The sequence below is a fragment of the Mustela putorius genome, unplaced genomic scaffold, assembly GCF_011764305.1.
Source record: "Mustela putorius furo isolate JIRA1106 unplaced genomic scaffold, ASM1176430v1.1 tig00003909_pilon_pilon_pilon, whole genome shotgun sequence".
Classification (NCBI taxonomy): Eukaryota; Metazoa; Chordata; class Mammalia; order Carnivora; family Mustelidae; genus Mustela; species Mustela putorius.
Genome location: NW_025422057.1, coordinates 28,007,890 through 28,032,718, shown reverse-complemented (window position 1 = coordinate 28,032,718; position 24,829 = coordinate 28,007,890). Strand labels below are relative to the sequence as shown.

General features: G+C 40.3%; 1 protein-coding gene across 5 annotated transcripts in view; it reads right to left on the bottom strand.

The window, feature by feature from the left end:
• The window catches only part of CWF19L1 (CWF19 like cell cycle control factor 1), a 31,010-nt gene extending 12,178 nt beyond the window's left edge, over positions 1-18,832 (bottom strand). The window contains exons 1-7 of one of the 5 annotated variants that reach the window (XM_004749497.3): positions 18,696-18,832; positions 15,381-15,465; positions 14,506-14,584; positions 13,671-13,772; positions 10,889-11,103; positions 8,190-8,308; positions 1,786-1,870 (exon numbers count right to left, since the gene is read on the bottom strand). In XM_004749497.3, the coding sequence (XP_004749554.1) occupies positions 1,786-1,870; positions 8,190-8,308; positions 10,889-11,103; positions 13,671-13,772; positions 14,506-14,584; positions 15,381-15,465; positions 18,696-18,718 (708 nt within the window). In that variant the 5' untranslated portion in view covers positions 18,719-18,832. Of the gene's footprint in view, positions 1-1,785; positions 1,871-8,189; positions 8,309-9,443; positions 9,875-10,888; positions 11,104-13,670; positions 13,773-14,505; positions 14,585-15,380; positions 15,466-18,650 lie in introns of those variants that run through there. The other 4 variants (XM_045068650.1, XM_045068651.1, XM_013054648.2 and 1 more) reach the window with 4 other exon arrangements.
• Between the last annotated feature and the right edge of the window lie 5,997 nt (positions 18,833-24,829).

The window sequence follows — 24,829 nt, the reverse complement described above, 5'->3', positions numbered from 1 at the left end:
TGAGTGAAAGAACAGCAACTGGCCTGTTTATGGCTCAGAGAATACATAGTAAATCAAATATCAATTTAGTGATCTCTGTAGGGGCTAACCAAGGGCTGATCAAGTCACAAGCAACGAATCAAAGCCCTAGCCATTACAAAAATCAGCTCTTACACAAAACTGTCACTACAAGGCCCAAGAGAGACTTGTTCCATAACCCTTGAAGACAAACTGCTTCTATCTCTAGTCCTTTATCTTTGTGCACTTTGTCAGCAGAATTGTGGCACTGCCATTCTTTCATTCTAATGAAAACTAAATTGGCCATATTAATGTTTCCCTCTGATATTATACAATTTCTGCTGCATATGCTGAGGAGTCTTCTTAGGGGCTAGGAGCAAAGACATAAATATTCATACACATATCTAGACTCTTACACTAATGGCAGAGATATTGAAAACTTTAGATGAGCTAGGAATAAATATTTAACCTCACTACTCATCAGGGAAATGCAACTAATGAAGAGAGAGACATTATCTTTCATCCATCACACTGGCAAAAACCTTAATAAAAATTTGACACTCCACGGGATGCCTGGGTGGCTCAGTCCTTTAAGCGGCTGCTTTAGCACAGGTCACGATCCCTGCATCCTGTGATCAAGTCCCACATTGGGCTCCTTGTTCAGCAGGGAGCCTGATTCTCCTTCTGCCTCTGTCTGCCACTCTGCCTGCTTGTGCTCTCTCTGACAAATAAATAAATAAAATCTTAAAAACAAAACAAAACAAAAAAAACCTGACACTACCCTGTAAGAATGTGGACAGAAAGAAAAAAACCAAACTCACACACTGTTGCTGAGTGTATAAACTTGAACAAAATTTTGAGATGAATTTAGTAACGCTTGCCAAAATTAAAAATGTCCATACTTTTTGACTGTAGTACGAGTTGCGCAGAACTGAGGCTAAGATGCCCCTGAGAGTAAAGCAATAGTAAAATCCTGCTACAGTGAAAATACTGTGGGTGCTAGAGGGTCTTGAAAAGAGCAGTAAAAAAAAAAAAAAAAAAATCACAACTCTAAACTTGCTAAGAACACACTGGGCTGAAAAGCTTAAGATAGAATGGAAAATTCAGAATATATATTTGTTTAGCTTTTCATGTTTTTTCATATCTTTTCATGACCTGTTTAACATGTCATGTTTATGACATGTTACAGAATAATCTTCACATAATTCATCTATCCTTCCTTTGCCTGACTGTTCTGACTGTAGCTGTCTCAATCCACAACATCCTGCTTTTGGCCCTGGAGAATCAGAAATGCTGATTTCTGGAATTGAGAAAAATAACATACTTTTCTGGTATATGCTTTCATTCACCTCTACTGTTTTCCAGTACAAAGATACATTCCAGATATCTCTAAGATTTCCCAAAGCCAAGGAGGGGTTAAATAAATCTTATAAAGGCTATTATTTCTGCTGAATGAAGGTGCCAAAAGAAGCAAAGCAAGAGTACCATCCGAGGGCAAACTCATGAATACTTACAAAGTCAACCACACGGATGTGGGAAGAAAGGAATATCATCCATTGGAAATTCTGCCTTGGTTTCACTGGGCCTATTTTCCCAAACCCTTCTTTAAAATCCCCTACAAAAGACTCAAGGAAATCTGACCTTTCATTATATCTTCACAAAGGAATCACTGAAGTGCTGGAACCTTGCAATTGGAAAGAAGAAAGATCTGAATGCTGAATTGGTAGGAGGAATATTTATCAGGCAGAAAGTGAATATTAACCTATGACCAAACACTCAAATCTTTACCTTTTTCTTTTCTGGATTTCCAACATTCGCCAGAGCTATGAACCTGGTGGCATGCTGTGCATTTTCCTGTAGAACGACGTGGTTTCTATAATACATTTAACAGACAACAGGTCACCAAAAACTTTAATTTTGATTTACAATTATGAAATATGTACTTGGTGGGACCAAGAGAGAGCACAGATCCTAAATCCATCACCACCAGTAACATAATCTCAGATGTCACCTGTAAATCCAGTAGGATAGTCATCCCTAACTCAACAGGGATATTTGTAGAAGAAAACGAGATCACATATTTGAAAAGCACAAAAACTCCAATATTTGGTTTTAAAAGAGTTGTAAAATTGGCAAAATGATAATAATTGCTCAGGTTGGGTGATGAGTATAGGAGAGTTCACTATACTATTTTTTTGTGCATAATAAAAAGCTGTAAGAGAGGATATAATAGGATGGCTCAGTCAGTTAAGTGGAGGACTCTTGATCTCAGCTCTGCTTAGGAGTCTCTGTCCCTCCCTCTACCCCCAGCCCCTTTTCAATGTTTTCTCTTCTCTTCTCAAAAACAAAAACAAAAACCAACCAAATAAAGGCTATAATAATGAAAGCCAGAGGGGCCGCCTGGGTGGCTCAGTGTGTTAAGCCGCTGCCTTCGGCTCAGGTCATGATCTCAGGGTCCTGGGATCGAGTCCCCCATCGGGCTCTCTGCTCAGCAGGGAGCCTGCTTCCCTTCCTCTCTCTCTGCCTGCCTCTCTGCCTACTTGTGATCTCTCTCTGTCAAATAAATAAATAAAATCTTAAAAAAAAAAAAAAATGAAAGCCAGATAGAAAAAAGTTGTAAGAGAAGAAAATAGGCTTCAAACAGTAGTTTATAGTAAGATTTCATTTTTCCAGAAAAAATATAAAAACACATGAGTGTCTATATAATTTTATAGAAAAAATATAACTGAACACACCAAAACACTTTATTGAGCTTTTCTATTTTACAAGTATTGTACACTGAGCAACTATTATTTAATAATTAAAAGAAAAAAGTTACTGGGGCGCCTGGGTGGTTCAGTGGGTTGAGCCTCTGCCTTCAGCTCAGGTCATGATCTTGGGGTCCTGGGATCGGGTCCCGCATCAGGCTCTCTGCTTGGCAGGGAGCCTGCTTCCTCCTTTCTCTCTCTCTGCTTGCCTCTCTGCCTACTTGTGATCTCTGTCAAATAAATAAATAAACTCTTTAAAAAAGAAAAAAGTTACAGCATTATATATATTTTTTAATTTTAGTGAGTTGACTGTTAACACAAATACCAACCCTTAAAGCACTTTCCTTTCCTCGTGCTACAGAAATTTCCTGAGTCTGTCAAAAAATATAATTTTATTTTTAAAAATCTAGCATAATACCATTATATATAAACAAATACACAAATACTTGTTTTAAATTCACATTACTAAAAGGAAATAAGTCAAAATACAGCTTGTCTACTATAACCCATTTCTTTAAAGAGAGGAAATAGATTCATAATTAGTAAATGGGACTGATGTCAGTATTAAGGTGAAAGTCATGCTGTTTCATATGAAACTTCTAAAATGACTGAAACAAGTTTACTCATAATTAAATAGAAGCTTTAATAGTACATGAAGACATTAAGGGAAAACAGCTGAATGTCCTATGGAAGTGTCTTTCTTTACTGCAAGTAGTGACTAGGGCAGTGGCCTCAAGAACTACTAATACTTCCCATTGTTAGGCTACCCAGGTGTGACAGGCAAAACACTAGCTCCCCAAAGATGTTCATGTCCTAATCCCCATAACCTGTGAATGTCAGCTTATACAGCAAAGAGGAATAAGGTGAGAGATGGAATTAATCGGTTGCTAATCTGCTACCCTTAAGATTGCCTGGATAGAACTGACATAACCTGGCTAACACTTTGATTTTAGCCCAGTGATGTCCATGTCCAACTTCTGAGCTACAAAACTCTGAGATAATAAATGGGATTATTTTAAGCCACAAAGTTTATGTAATTTGTACAACAGCAATAGAAAACTACTACTACAGGGAAACTGCAAGTACCCACAAAAAGCCATGAAGATGTTTCTCTCATTTATTTTAAAATAAAAATGACTGGTGAAGGATACTACCCCTTTTAAGATTTATTTGTTTGTTTGTTTATTTGAAACAGAGAGTGAGCGCACACATGTGCATGAGTCAGGGGAGGGAGAGAATCTCAAGCAGACTCCCCACTGAGCACAGAGCCTGACCAGGAGCTGGACACCATCACCTATAAGATCCTGGCCTGAGCGGAAATCGTGAGTCAGACAATTAACCAACTGAGCCACCCAGGCACCCGTGAATGGTGTTTTTAAAATGCTCCTCAAAGGAAGGAAAAACAAAATAACACTCAAAATAGAGAAAAGCAAAGCATGGACTGTAATTCGAAGTGCAAATGTTAGTGGAAATTTACCTACATTTAGTATTTCTATTATGCTGGTTATGGGTTTTTGTTACAGCTCTGGCTGAAAAGTTGCACAGGTTTCTTTGTCATGTTTTTTTTAACAGTTTTTTAATTTTATTTTTTTCAGTGTTCCAAGATTCATTGTTTATGCACCTCACCCAGTGCTCCATGCAGTACGTGCCCTCCTTAATACCGACCACCAGGCTCACCTAACCCCCCACACTCCCTCCCCTCCAAAACCCTCAGTTTGTTCCTCAGAGTCCACAGTCTCTCATGATTTGTCTCCCCCTCCAATTTCCCCCAATTCACTTTTCCTTTCTTTCTCCTAATGTCCTCTGTGTTATTCCTTATGCTCCACAAGTAAGTGAAACCATATGATAATTGACTCTCTCTGCTTGACTTATTTCACTCAGCATAATCTCTTCCAGTCCCATCCATGTTGATACAAAAGTTGGGTATTCATCCTTTCTGATGGAGGCATACTATTCCATTGTATATATGGAACATATCTTAAGCTCTAATTCAAATACTATACAATTCACCCATCTAAAGTACCCAATTCAATACTTTTTAGCATATTTACAGAGCTGTGCAATCATCACCACAATTTAATTTTAGAACATTGTTATCACCAGAGAAAGAAACTCTGTACCAATTAGCAATCACTCCCCACTTTCCCTCCAACTAGCCCCATACATATCTCTATGTATTTGCCTATTCTGGACATTTCATATAGAAAGAAAAACATACATACATATATACAAAAAAAGGATAAATACGATGAAGGGATGGAATATGACTGTAAAGATGAAAATTGAAAAAGATTTTAAAATAGGAATTGATAAAAAGTTTGTTGAAAAAAGAAAGGAAAAATATTTTTAAAAATTTTAAAAAGGGAGACAATGTGATCAGATGGAAGACTAGAACAAAGCCATACACTAGATCTGAGGCATATTTTGGTGTTAGAATAAAGTGTATCCCAAAATTTTAAATAAAGAAAAACACATATATACAAAAAACAAAGTTGAATGCAATGAAGGGGTAGAATATGACTGTAAAAATGAAAATTAAAAAAGATTTCTAAAAAGGAATTGATAAGATACTGGTTGCAAAAGAAAAGAAGAAAATTTTTAAAATTAACTTTGAAAGACTAAAGAATCATGGAGGAAAAAGCCATGCATTCTCTGTGCTGTATTCCCCTAGTGCTAGAGTTTTGCAATTCTCATTGATCAGTAAATGTGGTCTTGGCTGGATGTTCTTGCTGATCTTCTGGGAGAGGGACCTCTTGCAGAGATTCTCAAATGTCTTTGCCTGAGGCAGAATTGCACTGCCCTTGCCAGGGGCCAGGCTAAGTAATCTGCTCAGGTTTATTTTCTGTAGTTTTTATTCCCAGAAGGCTTTCCATACAGCTTTGAAGGATGGGAATGAAAATGGCAGCCTCCCAGTCCCTATTCCCCCAACCTTCCCCACCCCTGCCCCATGCGCCCTCAGAGAAAAGCAGTCAATCACTCCTACCTCCCTGGTCTCTAGCCGCACTCCGTGCTCACCGGGCCTGTGACAGAGTGTCTCTATCTCTGGCTCTTGGCCCTGTCTGCAGTCTCCAAACCCAGCAGATTCCTGCAGTGCACTCCTGGCTGCTCCTCCCAGGGGAGGAAGAGGGGGGTCTCCTCAGATCTGCTGCTGGCTGGGCCTCTGCTGTGCCGCAGATCCTGGTTTATGGCAACCCCAAGCTGAGAGGCCACTCCTTGGCTCCGTCTTTGCAGGCTTCCCCACTCCAATACTTGGGAGTTCTGCCACCCTCACACCCCCCGGTCTTTCTGTGACCCCAAGGGTCAAGTCCACACTGTCCCACCTACTGTTCTGCCCCGGTTAGTCCCTGGAGCAATGTCCCTCAGTGGAGCATGACAACCAGGAGGGCAAAAAACAAATATACTGAGAGTGGAGGGAACAAGACAGGAAAATCCTGGTTCCTAGATGTTTGAACATATTGCTGAGTCATTGTACCAACCTACAAGTACCTCCATACTCCTCATCGTTTCAAAAACTTCCATGTTATTGCCCAGGCTACCATTAATCACACTTTCTGTTCCTGGAAGCCAGAAACATTCCTAAGTAATACGAGATGTTAGCTCAGAGATATGTGGTTTAGTGTGTGTCCATTTGAAGCATGGACTTTTGAGCTAACAAAGCCAACAAAGAAGATAAATTCTGACTCTTTCAAGCCATATATCCCACATATATGGAGCCCTATTTCAAGACTTCTAAAAGTTCTAATTTGGGGCTCTACTTCTCTATCCCTTGCTGGGAGCCGGCTGACAGAGGCTCCCTTTCCCTGCAGTCTATCTTCCCAAATATTGCCTCGGATTCACTTCTCTGCACCTCTTACCTTCCAGATAGCGGGTAGCTTTCTGTTCACAGAATTGCTGGTATTCTCTTCAATCTCCTGTTGAGTTTGTTGGTGTTTAGAATGGTTTGATAACTATCTAGCTGAATTCCTAGAACCAGACAAAATTTAGGTCTCCTACTCCACCACCTTGTCCCCCTTCCCTGGACATTTTATATAAATGGAATCATACATGTGGTCTCTCGCACTTGGCTTCTTTGATTTGGCACGTTTTCAAGGTTCACCCATGAAGCATCTCTCAGTACTCCATTCCTTTTTCTTGAATAACATTCCAAGGTATGGATATATCACTTTTTCTTTACCCATTCATCAGATGATAGATATCAGGGTTGTTTCCACTTTTTGTCTATCATGAATAATGCTGTTATGATCATTTGTGTGCAAGTTTTTGCATGGGTCAATGTTTCTACTTCACTTGGAACAAAAGTGAAATTGCTGGGTCAGACAGTAACTCTTTAACTTTGAGGGACTGCCAACAGTTTGGCAAAGCATCTCCATCTTCTTACATCGCCACCAACAACACACGAGGGTTCTAATTCCTCCACATCCTCACTACCTTATTATTTGCCTTTTTGACCATAGCCATCTTAGTGAATGTCAAGTGATCTCTCATTGTGGGCTGGACTTAAATTACCCTGATTGCTAAGGCTGGAACATCTTTTCATGTGCCTACTGTCCACTGGTATATGTTCTTCGAGGAAATGTGTATTCAGATCCTTAAAAGCTAGGTAAGTTAAAAAAAAAAAAAAGTTCGACAGGTTTTGACAGGTTTGTTCCCATAACCTCTGCTTTTAGTGCAGGGTTTTAGAGAACAATGTTTTTCTAGAAGGCATATATTAAGATAAAACAGAAAAAGCTGTAATATTTATGATTATCTCTTGGGCTTTGGGATTATGGAGGAAGGATAGGGTTTTTGGGTTTTTTTTCTTCCCCTGCTTGCCTATATTTTTGAACTTTCAAACAACACTTGTTGGGAAAAAAAAGTTCCTACAGATTATTTTCAAAATTATCCATGCTCTTTACCAGTGAAGATAATTTAGAGTTAACTTAATTCTATCACTTACAAAACACTGGTTTTATTGTCTCTACAAGACATGCTTTAAAAACTCTACTAACTTCCAAACTCAAAACTATGAAAAAAGGGGGAAAAAATTGATACAAGTTCTTGATTCTCAAGTTGAAATACTTCTTATTAGGCTGAGGCATGAATTTTCAAGACTATATAAAAGGTACGTATTTGACCTGATCAAAAAAGGACACACTGTGTTGCGGAAAGCTGTGAGGATTAAACAGTTTTGTTACTTCAGACCTGCACACCTTTAAGGGGTTGTATACAGTCCAATCCCTTGTATTGCAAATTAGGAAATAAACTGAGAAGAGCTAAGTAATTTGAGAGCTACTCACTGAGAGTTAACTGAGTTACTAACTCAGTTACTGAGTTACTGAGAGTTTCTGAGTGCATGAGTAAGTACAATGAATGAAGATGTTACATGACTCAGATGGACAAGAGAAGGTCTCACAGAAGATCCAGGGCAAATTCTCTAAAAAGCCAAAATAATGTAATGCCACTCACCGATAAGGAAGTCTCTCATAATAGGTCTTTTCCAAAGCAGCAAAATGGTATCTTGGTTTCAAGTCTGTGGCCAGACTGGAGACCAAAGCAGAGCCACATTTTCTGGTATCCACTTCTCCCTGGTAAACAGAAATTCAGTCATCATAATGGACCTAAAAGTCACCAAGAAAAACAGGCAAATAACAAGACACTTTAAAACGACTTTAAAGTTTTTAATGTCAATACATGTGTTGGCAGTAGGATTTGGATAATGAACTGCATATTTGTGGCAATCAGAGAAATCTCAAACATATTAAGAGGAACTGGGCTATTATAAATGCAGAGATAGGAACAACTGCTGGAAGTCAGGGGTTAAAGGTAAGATAAGCTCTCCATATAATACCCAAAGTAGGATTTATTAGGGTCTTTTTTTGGAAACTGATTTCTCTCCCCGGAGCCCACACACTTCCCTTCTATAATTTGCTTTGTTGTGCACCTGTAGTTCCAACATGCAGACAGTCCTAGTCAATGCAAAATATAAAAATTAAAAGCTAGCTTTCAGGGCCCCTGGGATCCAGAGATTATTCAGATTATTTGGAATGGAATATTGAAGGACTTCATGACATAGCATGCAATCCTTTATTTTGCTTCAGTCAAGAAAGGTGTGGTTTGTGGAAGGACACAACCGTGCCCTTGTTAAAGTCTGTAACATAAAGTCTGTCAAAAATATTAGGCTTGGGGTACCTGGGTGGCTCAGTGGGTTAAGTCTCTGCCTTCGGCTCAGGTCATTGTCTCAGGGCCCTGGGATCGAGACCTGCATCAGGCTCTCTGCTCAGTGGGAAGCCTGCTTCACCCTCTCTCTGCCTGCCTCTCTGCCTACTTGTGATCTCTCTCTCTCTGTCAAATAAATAAAATCTAAAAAAAGAAAAATATTAGGCTTTTTCCCACATATCCCTAGCTTTCATTAACAATAAATTGTGAGATCTCTCATCCATAATATTATTTCGGAACTTAAGAGAAGGTACTATCTGGAAATAAAGAAATTACCAAAATTAGTTTTCCACTAAGTAAAGCAAGAATTTCTTCCTTATGTGCTATGCTTGCTTCCTTCGGGTTTCTGCTTAAGTGCAGGAATCAGCCTTGAGGTGAGTTGTAATATCTTGGAGACTGGTAAACTAAATTATTTTATCCCCTTAAGCTCTTACGTAGTCATTTATAAACTTCAATCAAAATCCTTGTTAACACCCCAAAATGAAGGGTTCTCATTTTTCTCACCTTTCTTTCTCCCTTCCACCAGCAACTCAGACCTCGTTCTTTGCACCTTCCCTAGCTTCGCCATATCTCTCCTAGCTTCACCATATCTTCTCACTGCAGCCAGCACTGCCCCTTGAATTGAGGTGAAGAAGAGCCGTGGACTTATAGAAGGGGAGGAGAGCACTGTCCCTTTTCCTTTCAACATTCCGCCTGACAATGCTTGGTATCTTGTTGGCCTTTTTGGTCACAGACATGTGGCGCTGAAGTTGGCAGAAGACCCTTTTCGGGATCGTTACTGAGACCTCTGCATCCATTAATTGGTATTTGTCTCTAAATGCATTCTTATGCTTCCTTCACTGAAACTCAGATGCCTTCTGTCCTCACATATAATATTTCAAGATCTTCCTTAGGCTTATTTCCACCAATGTGATCACTCACCAACCTTGTATATATCCTCTTCTAGATTACTTAAAAAAAATATTAAGATCAAATATAAGAGTGAGCTCCAAGGCATCCCAACATTAAAGCTTTCACATCAGAGAAATATCAAGTTTTCAACATCTCATTTCCCATCTTGAGATCACTACCTCTTATCCCATAATGACTCCGTTAAAAGATTATTTTGAAAGCTAAATACTACAATGTAGAACAGAAGGTAAGAAAAATACAACTGCAGAGCTGCCACTAACCATAAATCTTTTCACTAAAAATTAGTGAACCCTTAAAACGTGTTTTTTTTAAAAGATTTTATTCATTTATTTGACAGAGAGAGAGCAGGAGCACACAAGCAGGGGAAGCAGCAGAGGGTGAAGGAGAAGCAGGCTTCCTGCTCTGCAGTGAGCCTGACCCAGGGCTCGATCCCAGGACCCTGGGATCATGACCTGCGCTGAAGGCAGTCGCTTAACCAACTGAGCCACCCAGGTGCTCCTGAACCCTCAAAACATATTAAGGGGAAGCCTGAAAGAAGCCACTTGAAGCAGAGAATATAATTTAAAGAATCATTTATTTATAATTAAGATTTCAGCAATTTCATCTGCGAACTGTGCTTTCGGAACACCAACCAGTTTCCAAGTTTTTGCTTTGGTTAGTTGATAGAGTTTGAAGTATCCTGAAATAATTTACAAAAAATTCCTACTGAAAGGTACTAAGAGCTGAAATACTCAATATAAAGAACAAAAAGAGGCACATGAGTGGTTCAGTCAGTTAAGTGTCTGCGTTCAGCTCAGGTCATGATTCCAGCATCTGGGATCGAGCCCCACATTGGGCTCCCCGCTCAACGGGGAATTGGCTTCTCCCTCTGCCCCTCCCCGTGTTCACGCTCATGTGCACGCTCTCTCTCTCGCTCTCTCTCTATGCTCTCTATCAAATAAGTAAGTAAAATTAAAAAAAAAAAAAAGTAGAAAGAAGCCCCAATTAAGCCAATGCAATTTGCTTATAGAAATTCCAACTGAACAAGCACTACTCACAGAAGAATTCCCAAAGTTCCCCACATACTTGGGCCATGGGGATGTGAGCAAGATATCAACACCCTTAAACTGGGGTGTTGAACACAGCATTGTCCTCAGGGAAGACACATCCTTGGGACTAAAACTGTAACCTGGGACTGGTTCATTCAAGGACTCCGTCCCACTGAGGTACACAATCTGCAGTCCCGAGCTTCCAGTGAAGATGCCTTTACGCCCTATGTTCAAAGAAAAAGAGACAGGTTTTAGTCAAAACTGCAGAATGAAATATTATTATGATGAATCTCTCTCCCCATGCCATGAGCCCCGTACCTCCCTGCCATTCAGTGGGTCTGAACAAGCAGACTTCTAGAGCCCCTTTCTGGCTGCAGGGTCTCAGGGGTGGATGGCTGCAAGCACGATCCCATTCAGGGAGAGCAGCCCTTCTGCGGGTTTACCCCAGGGGCCTTACAAATGAAAAAAGCTGGGAAGCACTGATTAAGAAAAAGCCTTCCTGCCTTCTAGAGGAGACTCTACATGGCTAAAAGAAACCCAGACACCTGGACCCAGGGCGAGGCAGTAAAAGAATCAAGCAGCAGTTCTGAGGAAAGTACAGTCTAGAATGCGTATGCTCGTCACACAGGCAGCAGCGTCTGACAGAAGGAAAACATGTGGAAACAGCAACTGAGAAGAACTAAAGACCCCACTCCCTTTTAACTTGATTCTTGGTGTGGGCCTTTGACCCCATTTCTTCCTGTTGCCTTCAAGACCCTGCTCCAACAACTTTCAGTTTCCTTTCACTTACTGAATCTCTTCTCAGCTGGCTCTCTCCCCTCAGAAAAGAGAGTACTAAAGACTCTAAGAGATATACTAATTAATAAAGGACCACGACAATAACACACATGTGACCTGATAAGGAACACAGACCAAAAAAGAAACCTAAGAAAGGAACACACACACTAACTGAAAAAGAAACTTCCTTGTCTTCTGTTTCCTATTTCTCAAAAGAACAGTCCATGCTAAGTGCTTTACCTCTTGGTTCCTAAACCCACTGCACCCTAGTTTCCCTCTCCCGCCATTCTCTTACAGGTCATGAATCACCCTGTAACTAACTGCCAATGGCCTCTCCTGGTCTCGGGAACCAGTCTCTCTTCATTTAGAGTCTATGAACTTGGTATCTTTACCTCTCCCAACACTGTTCTAATCATTTTCAGCTCTCTTTGCCTACTCCCTCAAAGAAGATATTTGCCCACACCACAGAGTAGTGCTTCCCTTCTCATTATATTTTCTATCAAACAGTTTGATCCTACTCAGCTTTGGTTTTCATGTTTATAGGACCAACTCCCCAAAGCCTACTCTTCCACACTGACCTTGCTTATACACTCCAGAAAGATCCCTTCCAACTATATGTTGGACATTCTGCCAACACTTCAAGCTCTATCACATGTTCACTATCAAGTTCTTTGTTGGCTCCTCCTACTGGATCTCAAAAAATACCTTTTACAGAAATAACCCAAATACCTCCAGGTCTCTCCACTCCTGGCACTAAATTCATATGGCAACAGCTACCATAAATATCTACAGCATAGATCTTAATCCAAATCTAATAACTACTACAAGAAATGCCACAAGTCAGACCTTTGTTTAAGATATACAACAAAAGGATTTCAAAAGATGTATCTCGCAACAATGGTTAAAAACAACAAACAAAAATCTGTCCATCAATTTTTTGCCTAAATGTGCCTGTGTGATTGAAGCAAGATGAGTAAGATTGCTTACATAAGAGCCCCAGCCAGATGCAGAGACTAAAGGCCAAGATGGACTATGGCGGGGAAGGAGGGGGAGGACACAGAAAGCAAAGAATTATAGAGGCTTTCAGGGGGAGTAAGAGACCAAGAAAGAGGAAATGGGAAGGGCATTAGACAAAATGGAAGAGCATTAGCATTTTAGACAAAAATAAGTTGAATGATTCAAGAAGCCATAGACTAATAGCCCCTGAGGTAAAAACAAAAACAAAATCTGACAGTGCTTTTTTAAATGGGCAGACATTAAAAAGAACTACTAAAAGAGATTCAGGGGGCTAAAGAGGGAACAATTTTAACCTGAATTAAAAAGTGGACCAGGAGGGGCGCCTGGGTGGCTCAGTGGGTTAAGCCGCTGCCTTCGGCTCAGGTCATGATCTCAGGGTCCTGGGATCGAGTCCCGCATCGGGCTCTCTGCTCAGCAGGGAGCCTGCTTCCTCCTCTCTCTCTCTGCCTGCCTCTCTGCCTACTTGTGATCTCTCTCTGTCAAATAAATAAATAAAATCTTTAAAAATAAATAAATAAAATAAAAATTAAAAGTGGACCAGGAACCTAAGAAAGGACAAAGGGAGGGAAAAATGTGAGGATCAGCACTAAATACTTGAATTTCCAAAAGCTTAGTGAGATACACAGCGATAGCTAGTTAGGATTCTAACAAACAAGCTGTATCTAGCAATGTTACATGGTGAGATGACATACACAGAATTTTTTTTCAACAAAATTTATACCTTAAGTACTCCCTATACTACAGTCAAGTAGTTGATTCCTCTGGTCGGCTGCAGGAGCATATCCTGGGTCATGGGAGTGCAAGGAGATTGGGGAAAGTTGGGAAAGACTACAAAGGAAAAAAATGCCGGAGTCTTAAGGGTATAGATAAAGACTTTGGGAAAGAACCCCATTCTCTCAACAGTAATGGCAGAAGAATTGAGCCACAAATTTCCCAGGAGACTGATTTGTGGGACACTTTATTATGTGAATTTCAAACACAAAAAATACAAACTTACCCAGATACGTAATGTTTTCAGCTAACTCACACCCATCAGCATCTTGGAAGCATTTTACTGTTTCCTGGTTATTAGCACCCAGTACATACGTCTGAATAGGAACTGGTAAGAGAAACAGACATGACAACATACAGTTACCAGATCTGCTTTGGAATTTGAGAAATGTTTCCCCACAGGAAAAATAATCATAGCAAAAGTAATGAATCTGCAATCCTATTTGTGGAATGTGCTCACCACTTAAGATATCCTACCCCACCCATGGCCTGACTATTTAATATTATCACTAGTTGATGAAATGATGGTTAATGTATAGTAAGGAAAACAGAGACCATAAAGAACTTCATTTAAAAAAACCACTCAAACTGGAAAAAGGAAAGGACACATGTGGTTGAATTTCTTCAATTCCTGCCTACTTAGAAGAGAATTTTTTTTTTTTAGATTTATTTATTTATTTGGAGAGAAAGCGTGTGTGCACATGAGCATGAGTGAGGGGAAAGGCAGAGAGAGAGAGAGAAGCCCAAGCAGACTCCCCATTGAGCACAGAGCCCAAAGCAGGGTTTGATCTCACAACCCTGAGATCATGACCTGAGTTCAAATCAAGAGTTGATGCTCAACTGACTGAGCCACCGAGGCACCCTGAGAATTCTTTTTCTAAACCAAATCCAACCAAATTCAAAATGTGAACATTTAGATGCACAGGAATCCTTCCCAGCTCAATGAGGAGCTCCAAGGGAAATTCTTAAATAACTAGTATGTGTGAAAAGAACCCAGCAAAAATTATGTAACCTTGCAACTTCGTTAGGAATCATTTGTTAAATAAAAATAATTTCTATACCTTTCTTGATGCCAGTTTTATACTCCTCCCATTCAGCATCTGGAGTGGAGCCAAAGAAATTTCCTACACACAACAGCAGCTAAAATGAGTTTTTTAAACAGATATATGAGATTTTTTTTTATCAAATAGTACATAATAGACAGTAACATAATTCAGCTAATTTTTCTACTTAATGGCCTCAAAGTAGGTGTTTTTCCTTCATCAATCTGCAGACTCGCAACACATAATTCTTGGGCAGCAATTGTGGTAGTTAATCTGATTCTACAAATCACTAAATTTTGGCTTACTGGCCATCAGATTTAAGTTGGGACGGGGGTCAGGGAAAAATGGAGAAATCTACTTCCAAGACTCTCTCTTGAAACACAAGACATTAAGTATTAGATACCCTCAGAGATACAGGGCAAAAAAACACACTTCCTGCCGTTGTCTTTACTTCATCTTTAACCTAGAATACTGTTTGCTAGGGGTTGAGTCTAGTTCACGATCCTACATTAACATTTATATAAGGCTCTTCAGTTAGCGAAGCATTTGCACATGTTATCTGACTTAATCCATACCATACACTCATGGAATACATTTGCGGTTCCCAAACCCAGGGCTTAGAATCACCTACGGAGGTTTTGCTCCTCTATTTTCAGTTTTGTGCACAGTAAGAAAGTAATTAGATTCCAATTCAAAAAGTATTAAAAGGTAAAGAAGTCTCCCCTTCCCTACCATTCCACAGCTACTAAGTTCCTATGCTCACAAAAGGAACTCAGTCTCAGAAAAAAGGAGCATGTGTGTTCCATCGAGAAAGGAATAAAGGAGTCCAAACTCTATTTTAGTACACTTGACAATAACAGTAAAATTAGAGTCAGTAACAGGAAATGTCTTACATCAAAGTTTCCACTTTTCTTCTGAATTGCTCGAACTCTGTTGAACAAAACGTCAAACTTTCCTTCAACATCTCCACAAGCCAAGCTGCGAACAAGAGATACATGTTAAGGCAATTCAGGAAACATGAATGGGCCTGCTGGGTTTCATACACATTAGCCTTCCCAGATCTGGTGAATATGTAACCCAGTCTCTCTGAGGCTACCAGAGAGGTTCAGAACTATTACCTACCATGGGGCAGCTCCACCTAAGTCACTAAAACCTAATACTCGCCACATCTACAGGTTAGCTTATCGAACCAAATCAAACAGCAAATCAAAGCAGTTTCTTCTCCTCACTTCCCAAGCTTTGTAAATGGCTGTATTGTCCAGCTGGTCGCCAAGAGTCAAAAATCCCCTATCCAATCATCAAGGCTCATCAATCCCCCCCCCTTTTTTTTTTCTTAAAGATTTTATTTATTTCTTTGGCAAAGACAGATCACAAGTAGGCAGAGAGGCAGGCAGAGAGAGAGGAGGAAGCAGGCTCCTTGCCGAGCAGAGAGCCTGATGCGGGGCTCGATCCCAGGACCCTGAGATCATGACCTGAGCCGAAGGCAGAGGCTTTAACCCACTGAGCCACCCAGGTGCCCCATCATCAATCCCCTTTCCTAAACATCTTTCACATTCATTCCACCCTTTTCCTTTCCACTGCCACTATCAACCATCCACCCAAAAATGACGTACCAGACACCTATAATATGCTAAGGCAATACACCCAGTAGTAGGCTAAGAACACGCTAGGAGTACAAAGAGGAAAAACACTCAGTTCAAACCTCAAAAAATCGACAATCAGGGAAGGGGAGATACTCTAATAAAAATGTACATGAAAAAGGCTACAATAGGAGATATGTGTAAATTGTTAAGGGGCAGAGAGGCAGAAAGTGGCCAGAGCTGAGGTTTGCCAGACAGAATGGCCCTAAGTTGTAAAGTAACTTGTTTTATCAACTCATTTCTGAGTTTTTAGAATTCTGACTTCCATGGTTTTTCTATCTCCATACCATTTCTTTATATATTTATATATATTTTATTTATTTATTTGACAGAGATCACAAGCAGGCAGAGAGGCAGGCAGAGAGAGAGGGAGAAGCAGGCTCCCTGCTGAGCAGAGAACCGGATGTGGGGCTCAATCCCACTGAGCCACCCAGGTGCCCCTCTCATACCATTTCTTAATGTCTTTGAACTCATCTTGAAATATTACAATTCTTACTGTTCGTCCACTATGTCTTTCTGGCATGTCCGTATCACTGAACATTTTCAAGCTGGCTAGTAATATGTTTTAAAAAGTTCACTTCAGGGCACCTCTGTCTTTGGCTCAGGTTGTGATCCCAGGGTTTTGGGATCGAGCCCAGCATCGTAGGGAGCCTGCTTCTCCTCTCTCTCTCTGCCTGCTTGTGATCTCTGTCTGTCAAATAAATAAAATCTGTATTTTTTTTTTTAAAGTTCATTTCAGTAACAGTGTAAGATGGTCTGGAGAAACAAGCAAATATATCATCAAAAGGGGCAATATTGAATGAAGATATGAAGGAGAGAAATGATGAAAAATTTAGAATTTTGAACACAATTTGGACTGGAGAAGTAGAGAGAGAAATGAGGGAGAAGGGAGGAATGGAGGACACTCTGAGACAGAGCCACGGAGAGTCCTGTGATAAGGCAGAAGCAGAAGCAGCCAACGATCTAATGAATCAGGTACTGGATATAACATAGGGAATGCGCTTACATTTATTTCCTCTAATGCCTACTCTTCTTCCTAACCATCTTATATAAAGCCAACAATTTAATGTTCTTTCCTCAAAAACACTAAGAGAACTCCACTGCCTGCAGAGCCACAGGCTTCCATAAGTCTTTGGTCCCTCTCCCCAGGGTTTTCTCCAAGTTTCTGTAGCACAAACTTCCCCTACTGTCAATCTGATCATTCTCTGCCTCTGCCATACCTCTCCTAACAGCCCGACCCTACCCACCCTGAATCTAATTTTTTCCCATCCTTCAAGGCCCAGCACATCTCTAAAGCCCTCTTAACTGGCTCAGAAAGTCACTCTCTTCTCAAACCTCAGAAACCCATAGAGCATCTCAGAGAAGCTCTGTAATAAACTACTAGGTGTTTTTATTTAACTCCTGAGCACCACCTCCTCTAGGAAGTCCTCCAGTCCCTATCAGTCACCAATTCCAGGTGCTCCCTTTATCATAGAAGTTGTCATATGGAATTATAATTGTTTCTCAGAGAACCCTCATCCAGTTTGTACATCACAGGACATCTCAAAGTTCATCATCTCCCCAAATAGGCCCTTTTCCAGTGTTTCCTATCCCAATGAGGGGCAGAAATTTTGGATCCCACGGTGCCAACTCCTTCTCACAGCCAAACCATCTCCAAGCCCTGTTAATTTCATCTCCTTAATAAGCCCTGAATCCCAGCACTTTGCTTCTGCCATCACTCTACCTAATCCTAGCTGCCCACTTCTTCGGCTTTAATTTGTTCTCACACTGCAGCCAGAATCGCTTTTCAAAACAAAAATCTGATCCTGCCAAAGAGTTCTTAAACATTTCGATGACTTTAGAATAAAGACCAAAATATTAACCAAGGCTCAATCCTCCCTCTCCTGATTCCTCATAATAAGCCAAATCCCCTTTTATACTCTCTTCCAGAACCGTGAAGCTTTTCTTCCCGACATTTTTCACCACCATAATTTGACATTAATCTGGATTCTTTGATTAATATCTACTCAAGACTCTGAGCTCCATTAAGGCAGGAACTCCATCTGTGCAGTGTCTAGCACAATGCCTGGTACACTGCAACTGTTCAATAAATATTTGTTCAATGGGTCCATAGATGCACGGATGGATGGTGTAGCTTCACTCCAGAGTCTCCTCCTCCCAAAAAAGTGCGCCTGCGCAGGAGAACTATCTAGCTCGTCTGTTCCCAACTGACAAGGACCCACCAGTGGAGCCCATGGCAACTTATTTTCATCAACACATAAGCGGGGTGTGCGTTAAAGCGAAGGAGAAAAGTGTCAGGGTCCAGGATAGCCTAAGATGGAGGAGGCCTGACGCTGGACGCTTCCGCCTCTCCCAGCGTGTGTCTCCAAAAGTCCCCTCTCGGAAGCGAAAGGAGACCGGCTCCGGCGGAGCTAAAACAGGGTCGGAAGCTCACGAGCCGCCACCACGCTCCCACCCCCGCCTTTTCCCCTCTTCCAGGCACGAGAGAGCCCCCGACCAGCATACACTCGAGCCTGCACGCACCCATACGTGCGCGCGCACTTGCGATTCTGAGCTATGGTCACTCACAGACGCAGCGGTTTCTGAGCCATTTGTTCAAACAGCCGGGATTAGGTCGACCACCCAAAACCGGGACTCTGAACCCAAGCTCCTCTGAAAAACGCGGCAGCACCACACTAAGACGTCAGTGCACCCAGCCAATGAGGGTTCGGTGATCTACGGAGAGCGCCGAGGGACAGAAGCCTCTCTCAGGTGACTTCGCCTCCAAGAAGAATCGAAGAGCAGTAGAGGAAGGAAGGGGTAATGGGAAGAATGATTCCAATTACGATGTTTTACTTCGGAGCAATTTAAGTTATGGAGCTTCTAGAAAGTTCGCGACACAATGTTGGGCCCTAACCTAACCATATCAGTCCAGTGGGCAAAGACAGACTCCCGCTCCTTAAAGGTGCACAGCACTGTTATTCTCACTGCATCATTTGAAAGTAAGTTGCAGGTATCAAGAATACCTCAGAGTGCATTTCATAAGAATAAGGACAGTCCCTACATCTCCAAAATAGTATTAACACATCTAAAAAAATTAATAAGTTCAATAATATCATCTAATACACATCCATATTTAAAGTTCTCCATTTGTGGCCCCCCCCCCTTTTTTTAATATCTGGAGCTTGTTTTAATTCCGGATACAATTAAGTTTCACGCTTGTATTCAGTTCTCTCTCTAGTCTTTTTAACATTTTTTTAAAGATTTTATTTATTTATTGGACGGAGAGAAAGATCACAAGGAGGCAGAGAAGCAGGCAGAAAGAGAGGAGGAAGCAGGCTCCCCGCTGAGCAGAGAGCCTGATGCAGGGCTCCATGCAGGGCTTGATGCCAGCACCCTGGGATCATGAGCCGAAAGCAGAGGTTTAACCCACTGAGCCATCCAGGCGCTCCACTCTCTCTAGTCTTTTTAAATCTACAACAGCCCACCTACATTTTTGGTTTTGTTTTTCATGACCTTGGCTTTTTGGAGGAATTCAGTCCAATTTATAGGAGACAACAGTATATAAGGAAATGAAAACAAAGGGGCTTCAGACAACTGAGGGGGAGGAAAAATTCACTAATGTCAGCCACGTAATTAGAAATTAACTAAAACATAAATAAGTTTAAGTAAGAACCACAAAATTCTGGTTTCCCTCACTTTGGAGGGAAATATTAAATTGCCTATCTCATTAATTATTAATGCCCCTGCTTTGATAGCACACAAAGCTTGTGTTCTTTTCTACTTTGGGGGCAATCCAGCACAGCCCACAAGTAGAAATCAAGACTGAATATAAAGGAGTAGAAATTTGCCAAACATGGGCAGGTAATCCCTTCAGGAAGAGAAACAATAGTAAGATACGAAAATTCATCAGTGGAATTCTGTATTATCTTTCCAACTCTTATAAATCTAAATCTACTCTGAAATATAAAGCTTATAGAAAGAAAGCTCATCCAGGGGAATTTAAGCTAGCTCAAGATAGCTGAATACAGTGTAAGTGTCAGAGTTATAGAAAATGAAACTGGAAAAAAATGAAAGAAATAGGGGTTTTGATGCATGCTAAGAAGTCTGGTTTTAAAATACACATTCTTCACAAGTGCATGGAAAATTCCTCCAGAATAGAATGTTGGGCCACAAAACAAGTCTCAAAAAATTCAAGTACATAGAAATTATATCAAGTATCTTTTCAACCATAATGGTACAAAACTAGAATTCAATAAGAAATGAGGAAGAAAACTAGAAAATTAAAAAAAAAATAGAAATTAAACAACACACTCCTGAACAACTAATAGACCAAAGAAGAAATCACAAAGAAAAATTTTAAACATCTTGGGACAAAAGAAAATAGAAACACAACACACCAAACTTATGGAATGCAACAAAAGCAGTTCCAAGAGGAAAGTTGATAACTGTAAATGTCTATATTAAAAAATAAAGGTCTCAGATAAACAACTCAACATTACACATCAAAGAACTAGAAAAATAAGAATAAACTAAGCCCAAAGTTAGCAGAAGGCAGGATATAATAAAAATTACAGCAGAAAAAAGTGAAACAGAGAACAGGAAAACAATAGAAAAGATCAACAAAACTAAAAGTTGGTTTTTGAAAAAGATAAAATTGACAAACCTTTAGCTAACTAATCAAAAAAGAGGGGACTCAAATAAATGAAATTATCAATGAAAAAGGAGGCATTAAACTGATACCACAGAAATACAGAGATCATAACAGATCACTGTAAATAATTATATACCAATAAATTGGACAACCAAGAAGAAATGGATAGATTTCTAGAAACATAAAACTTAATAAGACTGAATCAAGAAGAAATAGAAAATCTGAACAGACCAGTAAAGAGTAAGGAATTTGAATCAGTAATCAAAAAACTCCCAAAAAAGAAATCCCAGGATCAGATTATTTCACTGAATTCTACTGAACATTTAAAGAAGTAATGCCAATCTTTCTCAAACTCTTCCAAAAACTGAAGAGGAAGGAACACTCCCAGACTCATTATATAAGGTCAGCGTTACCCAAAACCAAAGCCAGCCAGATAAGGATACTATAAGAAAAGAAAACCACAGACCAATATCCCTGATGAATATAGATATAAAGTTCTCAGCAAGTTACTGGCAAACTGAATTCAACAGCACGTTAAAAGGATTACATGCCATGATCAAGTGGGACTTGTCCTGGGATGTAGGGATGTTTCAACATACCAAAATCAATAAATGCAATAAATCTCATTTATAGAATTAAAGACAAAAATCATACGATCATCTCAATAGTTGTAAAGAAAACATTTGACAAAATTCAGCATCCTATCATGATAGAAAGAGAAAAAAAAACCTCTCAACAAAGTGTACATAGAAGAAATGTACCTCAATATAATAAAGGTGATATATGACAAGTCCACAACTGACATCATACTCAGTGGTGAAAGGATGAAGGCTTTTCCTCTAAGATTAGGAATAAGACAAGGGTGCCCACTACCAGAAATTCTAGTCAGAACAATTAGGCAGAAAAAGAAATAAAAGGCATCCATATTGGAAAAGGAGAGGCAAAACTGTCTCTATTTGCAGATGACATCATCTTATTATATATAAAAAATCCTAAATACTCTAACTCCCACAAAAAAAAAAAAAAACAGAACTAATAAATGAATTCAGTAAAGTTGCAGGATAAAAAATCAACATATAAAAACCAGCTGTGTTTGTATACACTAACAAACTATCTGAAAAATAAAGAAAGCAATCCCATGTAAAATAGCATCAAAAACAAAAAAGATACTTAAGAATACATTCAACCAAAAAGGTGAAAGGTCTATACACTGAAAGCCATAAGATATTGCTGAAAGAAACTGAAGAAGATACAAATAAGTGGTAAGATATTTTGTGCTCATGGATAAGAATAGTTAAAATATCCATACTACCCAAAGCCATCTATAGAGTCAATGCAATCTCTATTAAAATGTAATGGGGGGGTGCTGGGTGGCTTAGTGGGTTAAAGCCTCTGCCTTCGGCTCAGGTCATGATCCCAGGGTCCTGGGATCGAGCCCTGCATGGGGCTCTCTGCTAGTCGGGGAGCCTGCTTCCCCCTCTCTCTCTGCCTGTCCCTCTGCCTACTTGTGATCTGTCTGTCAAATAAATAAATAAAATCTTCAAAAAAAAAAAAAAAGACACAGAAAAAAACAATCTTGAAAATTGTATGGAACCTGAATAGCCAAAGCAATCTTGAGAAAGTAGAACAAAGCTTGAAGTATCATACTTCCTGATTTAAACTATGTTTTAAAGCAATAGTATTCAAAACAGTATAGAACTGATGTAAGAACAGATACATAGACCAATGGAGCAGAATCAAGAGCCCAGAAATAAACCCATGCATATACAGACAACTAATATTTGACAAAGGAGCCAAGAAGACTCAGTGGGGAAAGGAGAGTCTCTTCAATGTATTAGGAAATTAGGTATTAAATGGTATTGGGAAAATTGGATATTCACATGTAAAAGAATGAAACTGGACCCCTATCTTACACCACTCACAAGCATTAATTCAAAATGGATTAAAGACTGAATATAAGATCTGGAACTGTAACTCCTAGAAGAAACAGGAAGCACTTTGACATTGGTCTTGGATATAATTTTTTGGATATGACACTAAAAGCACAAGCAACAAAAACAAACATTAACAAGTGGGACTACATAAACAAACAAGCTTCTGTACACCAAAAGGAACAACCAACAAAATGAAAATGCAACCTATGGAATGGTAGAAAGTATCTGCAACCTCTCTATCGGATAGGGGGTTAATATCCAAAATATAAAAGGAACTCAAACAACCCAATAGCAAAAAAGCAAATAATCTGATTTTTTTAAATGGGCAAAGGGGGGCGCCTGGGTGGCTCAGTGGTTTGGGCTGCTGCCTTCGGCTCGGGTCATGATCTCAGGGTCCTGGGATTGAGCCCCGCATAGGGCTCCCTGCTCCGCAGGAAGCCTGCTTCCCTCTCTCTCTCTCTCTCTCTGCCTGCCTCTCTGCCTACTTGTGATGTCTGTTTTTCAAATAAATAAATAAAATCTTTAAAAAAAATAAATAAAATGGGCAAAGGCCCCAATTAGACATTTTTCCAAAGACTACCATAGCCAATACACACATGAAAAGGTGCTCAGCATCACCAGTCATCAGGAAATGCAAATCAAAACCACAGTCAGTTATCACCTCACACCTCACAGCAGTGAGAATGGCAATTATCAAAAAGGTAAGAGATAGGGATGCCTGGGTGGTTCAGGGGGTTTGAAGCCTATGCCTTCAGCTCAGGTCATGATCCCAGGGTTCTGGGATTGAGCCCTGCATCAGGCTCTCTGCTCAGCAGGGAGCCTACTTCCCTTCCTCTCTCTCTGCCTGCCTGTCTGCCTACTTGTGATCTCTCTCTGTCAAATAAATAAATAAATTTTTTTAAAATAAATCAATAAATAAATGCACTCTAGAAGTAGAGGTTGAGTAAAGAATGTGTTAGATTCTGAACACTGAACAACATGCTTTAATACCCTTGGGAATGAGTTAGAAACTTCAAAGAAAAGACTGGGTAATAAAGAAATCAGTATTCTCTAATTATAGTTTGTGTTTTTTTAAAATATTTTTTTACTTGTGAGAGAGAGAAAGAGAGAGTGCACAAGCAGGCAGAGGCGGAGAGAGAAGCAGGCTTCCCACTAAGCAAGGAGCCCAATGCGGGACTCAACCCCAAGACCCTGCTATCATGACCTGAGCTGAAGGCAGCAGCTTAACCGATTGAACCACCCAGGCATCCCCCTAATTATAGTTATTAACTATAAGAACTTTTAACTTTAAAAATAAACAGCTTTATTGGGATGCCTGGGTGGCTCAGTCAGTTAAGCTTCTGAATTCAGCTCAGGGCATGATCCCAGGGTCCTGGGATTGAGCCCCACTTCGGGCTCCCTGCTTAGCTAGGAGTCTGCTTCTCCCTCTGCCCTTGCTCTCTCTCAAATAAATAAAATCTTTAAAAAATAAATAAATAAAATTTTGGTTTCTGAGTAAAAAAAAACAAAATTAATCTGGCCTTTTCAAAGCAGCTATGAGAAATCGCTAAAGGATTCTTTTTTTTTTTTTTAAATATTTTATTTATTTATTTGACAGACAGAGATCACAAGTAGGCAGAGAGGCAGGCAGAGAGAGGAGGAAGCAGGCTTCCTGCTGAGCAGAGAGCCCGATGCGGGGCTTGATCCCAGGACCCTGGGACCATGACCTGAGCCAAAGGCAGAGGCTTTAACCCACTGAGCCACCCAGGCACGCCCCTCGCTAAAGGATTCTAAGCAGGAGGGGTGACATAGCCACGTGACATTTTATTTATTTATTTATTTATTTATTTTTAAGATTTTATTTATTTATCAGAGAGAGAGGGGGAGAGAGCGAGCACAGGCAGACAGAAAGGCAGGCAGAGGCAGAGGGAGAAGCAGGCTCCCTGCTGAGCAAGGAGCCCGATGTGGGACTCGATCCCAGGACGCTGGGATCATGACCTGAGCCGAAGGCAGCTGCTCAACCAACTGAGCCACCCAGGCGTCCCGCCACGTGACATTTTAGATTGCTCTGACAGCAGTTTGGAAGGTGCATTGGAGGGATCGTTACGGTGAGTAGACACAGCTATAGTGCAGTGGGGCGGGGGACAAGTAACAGT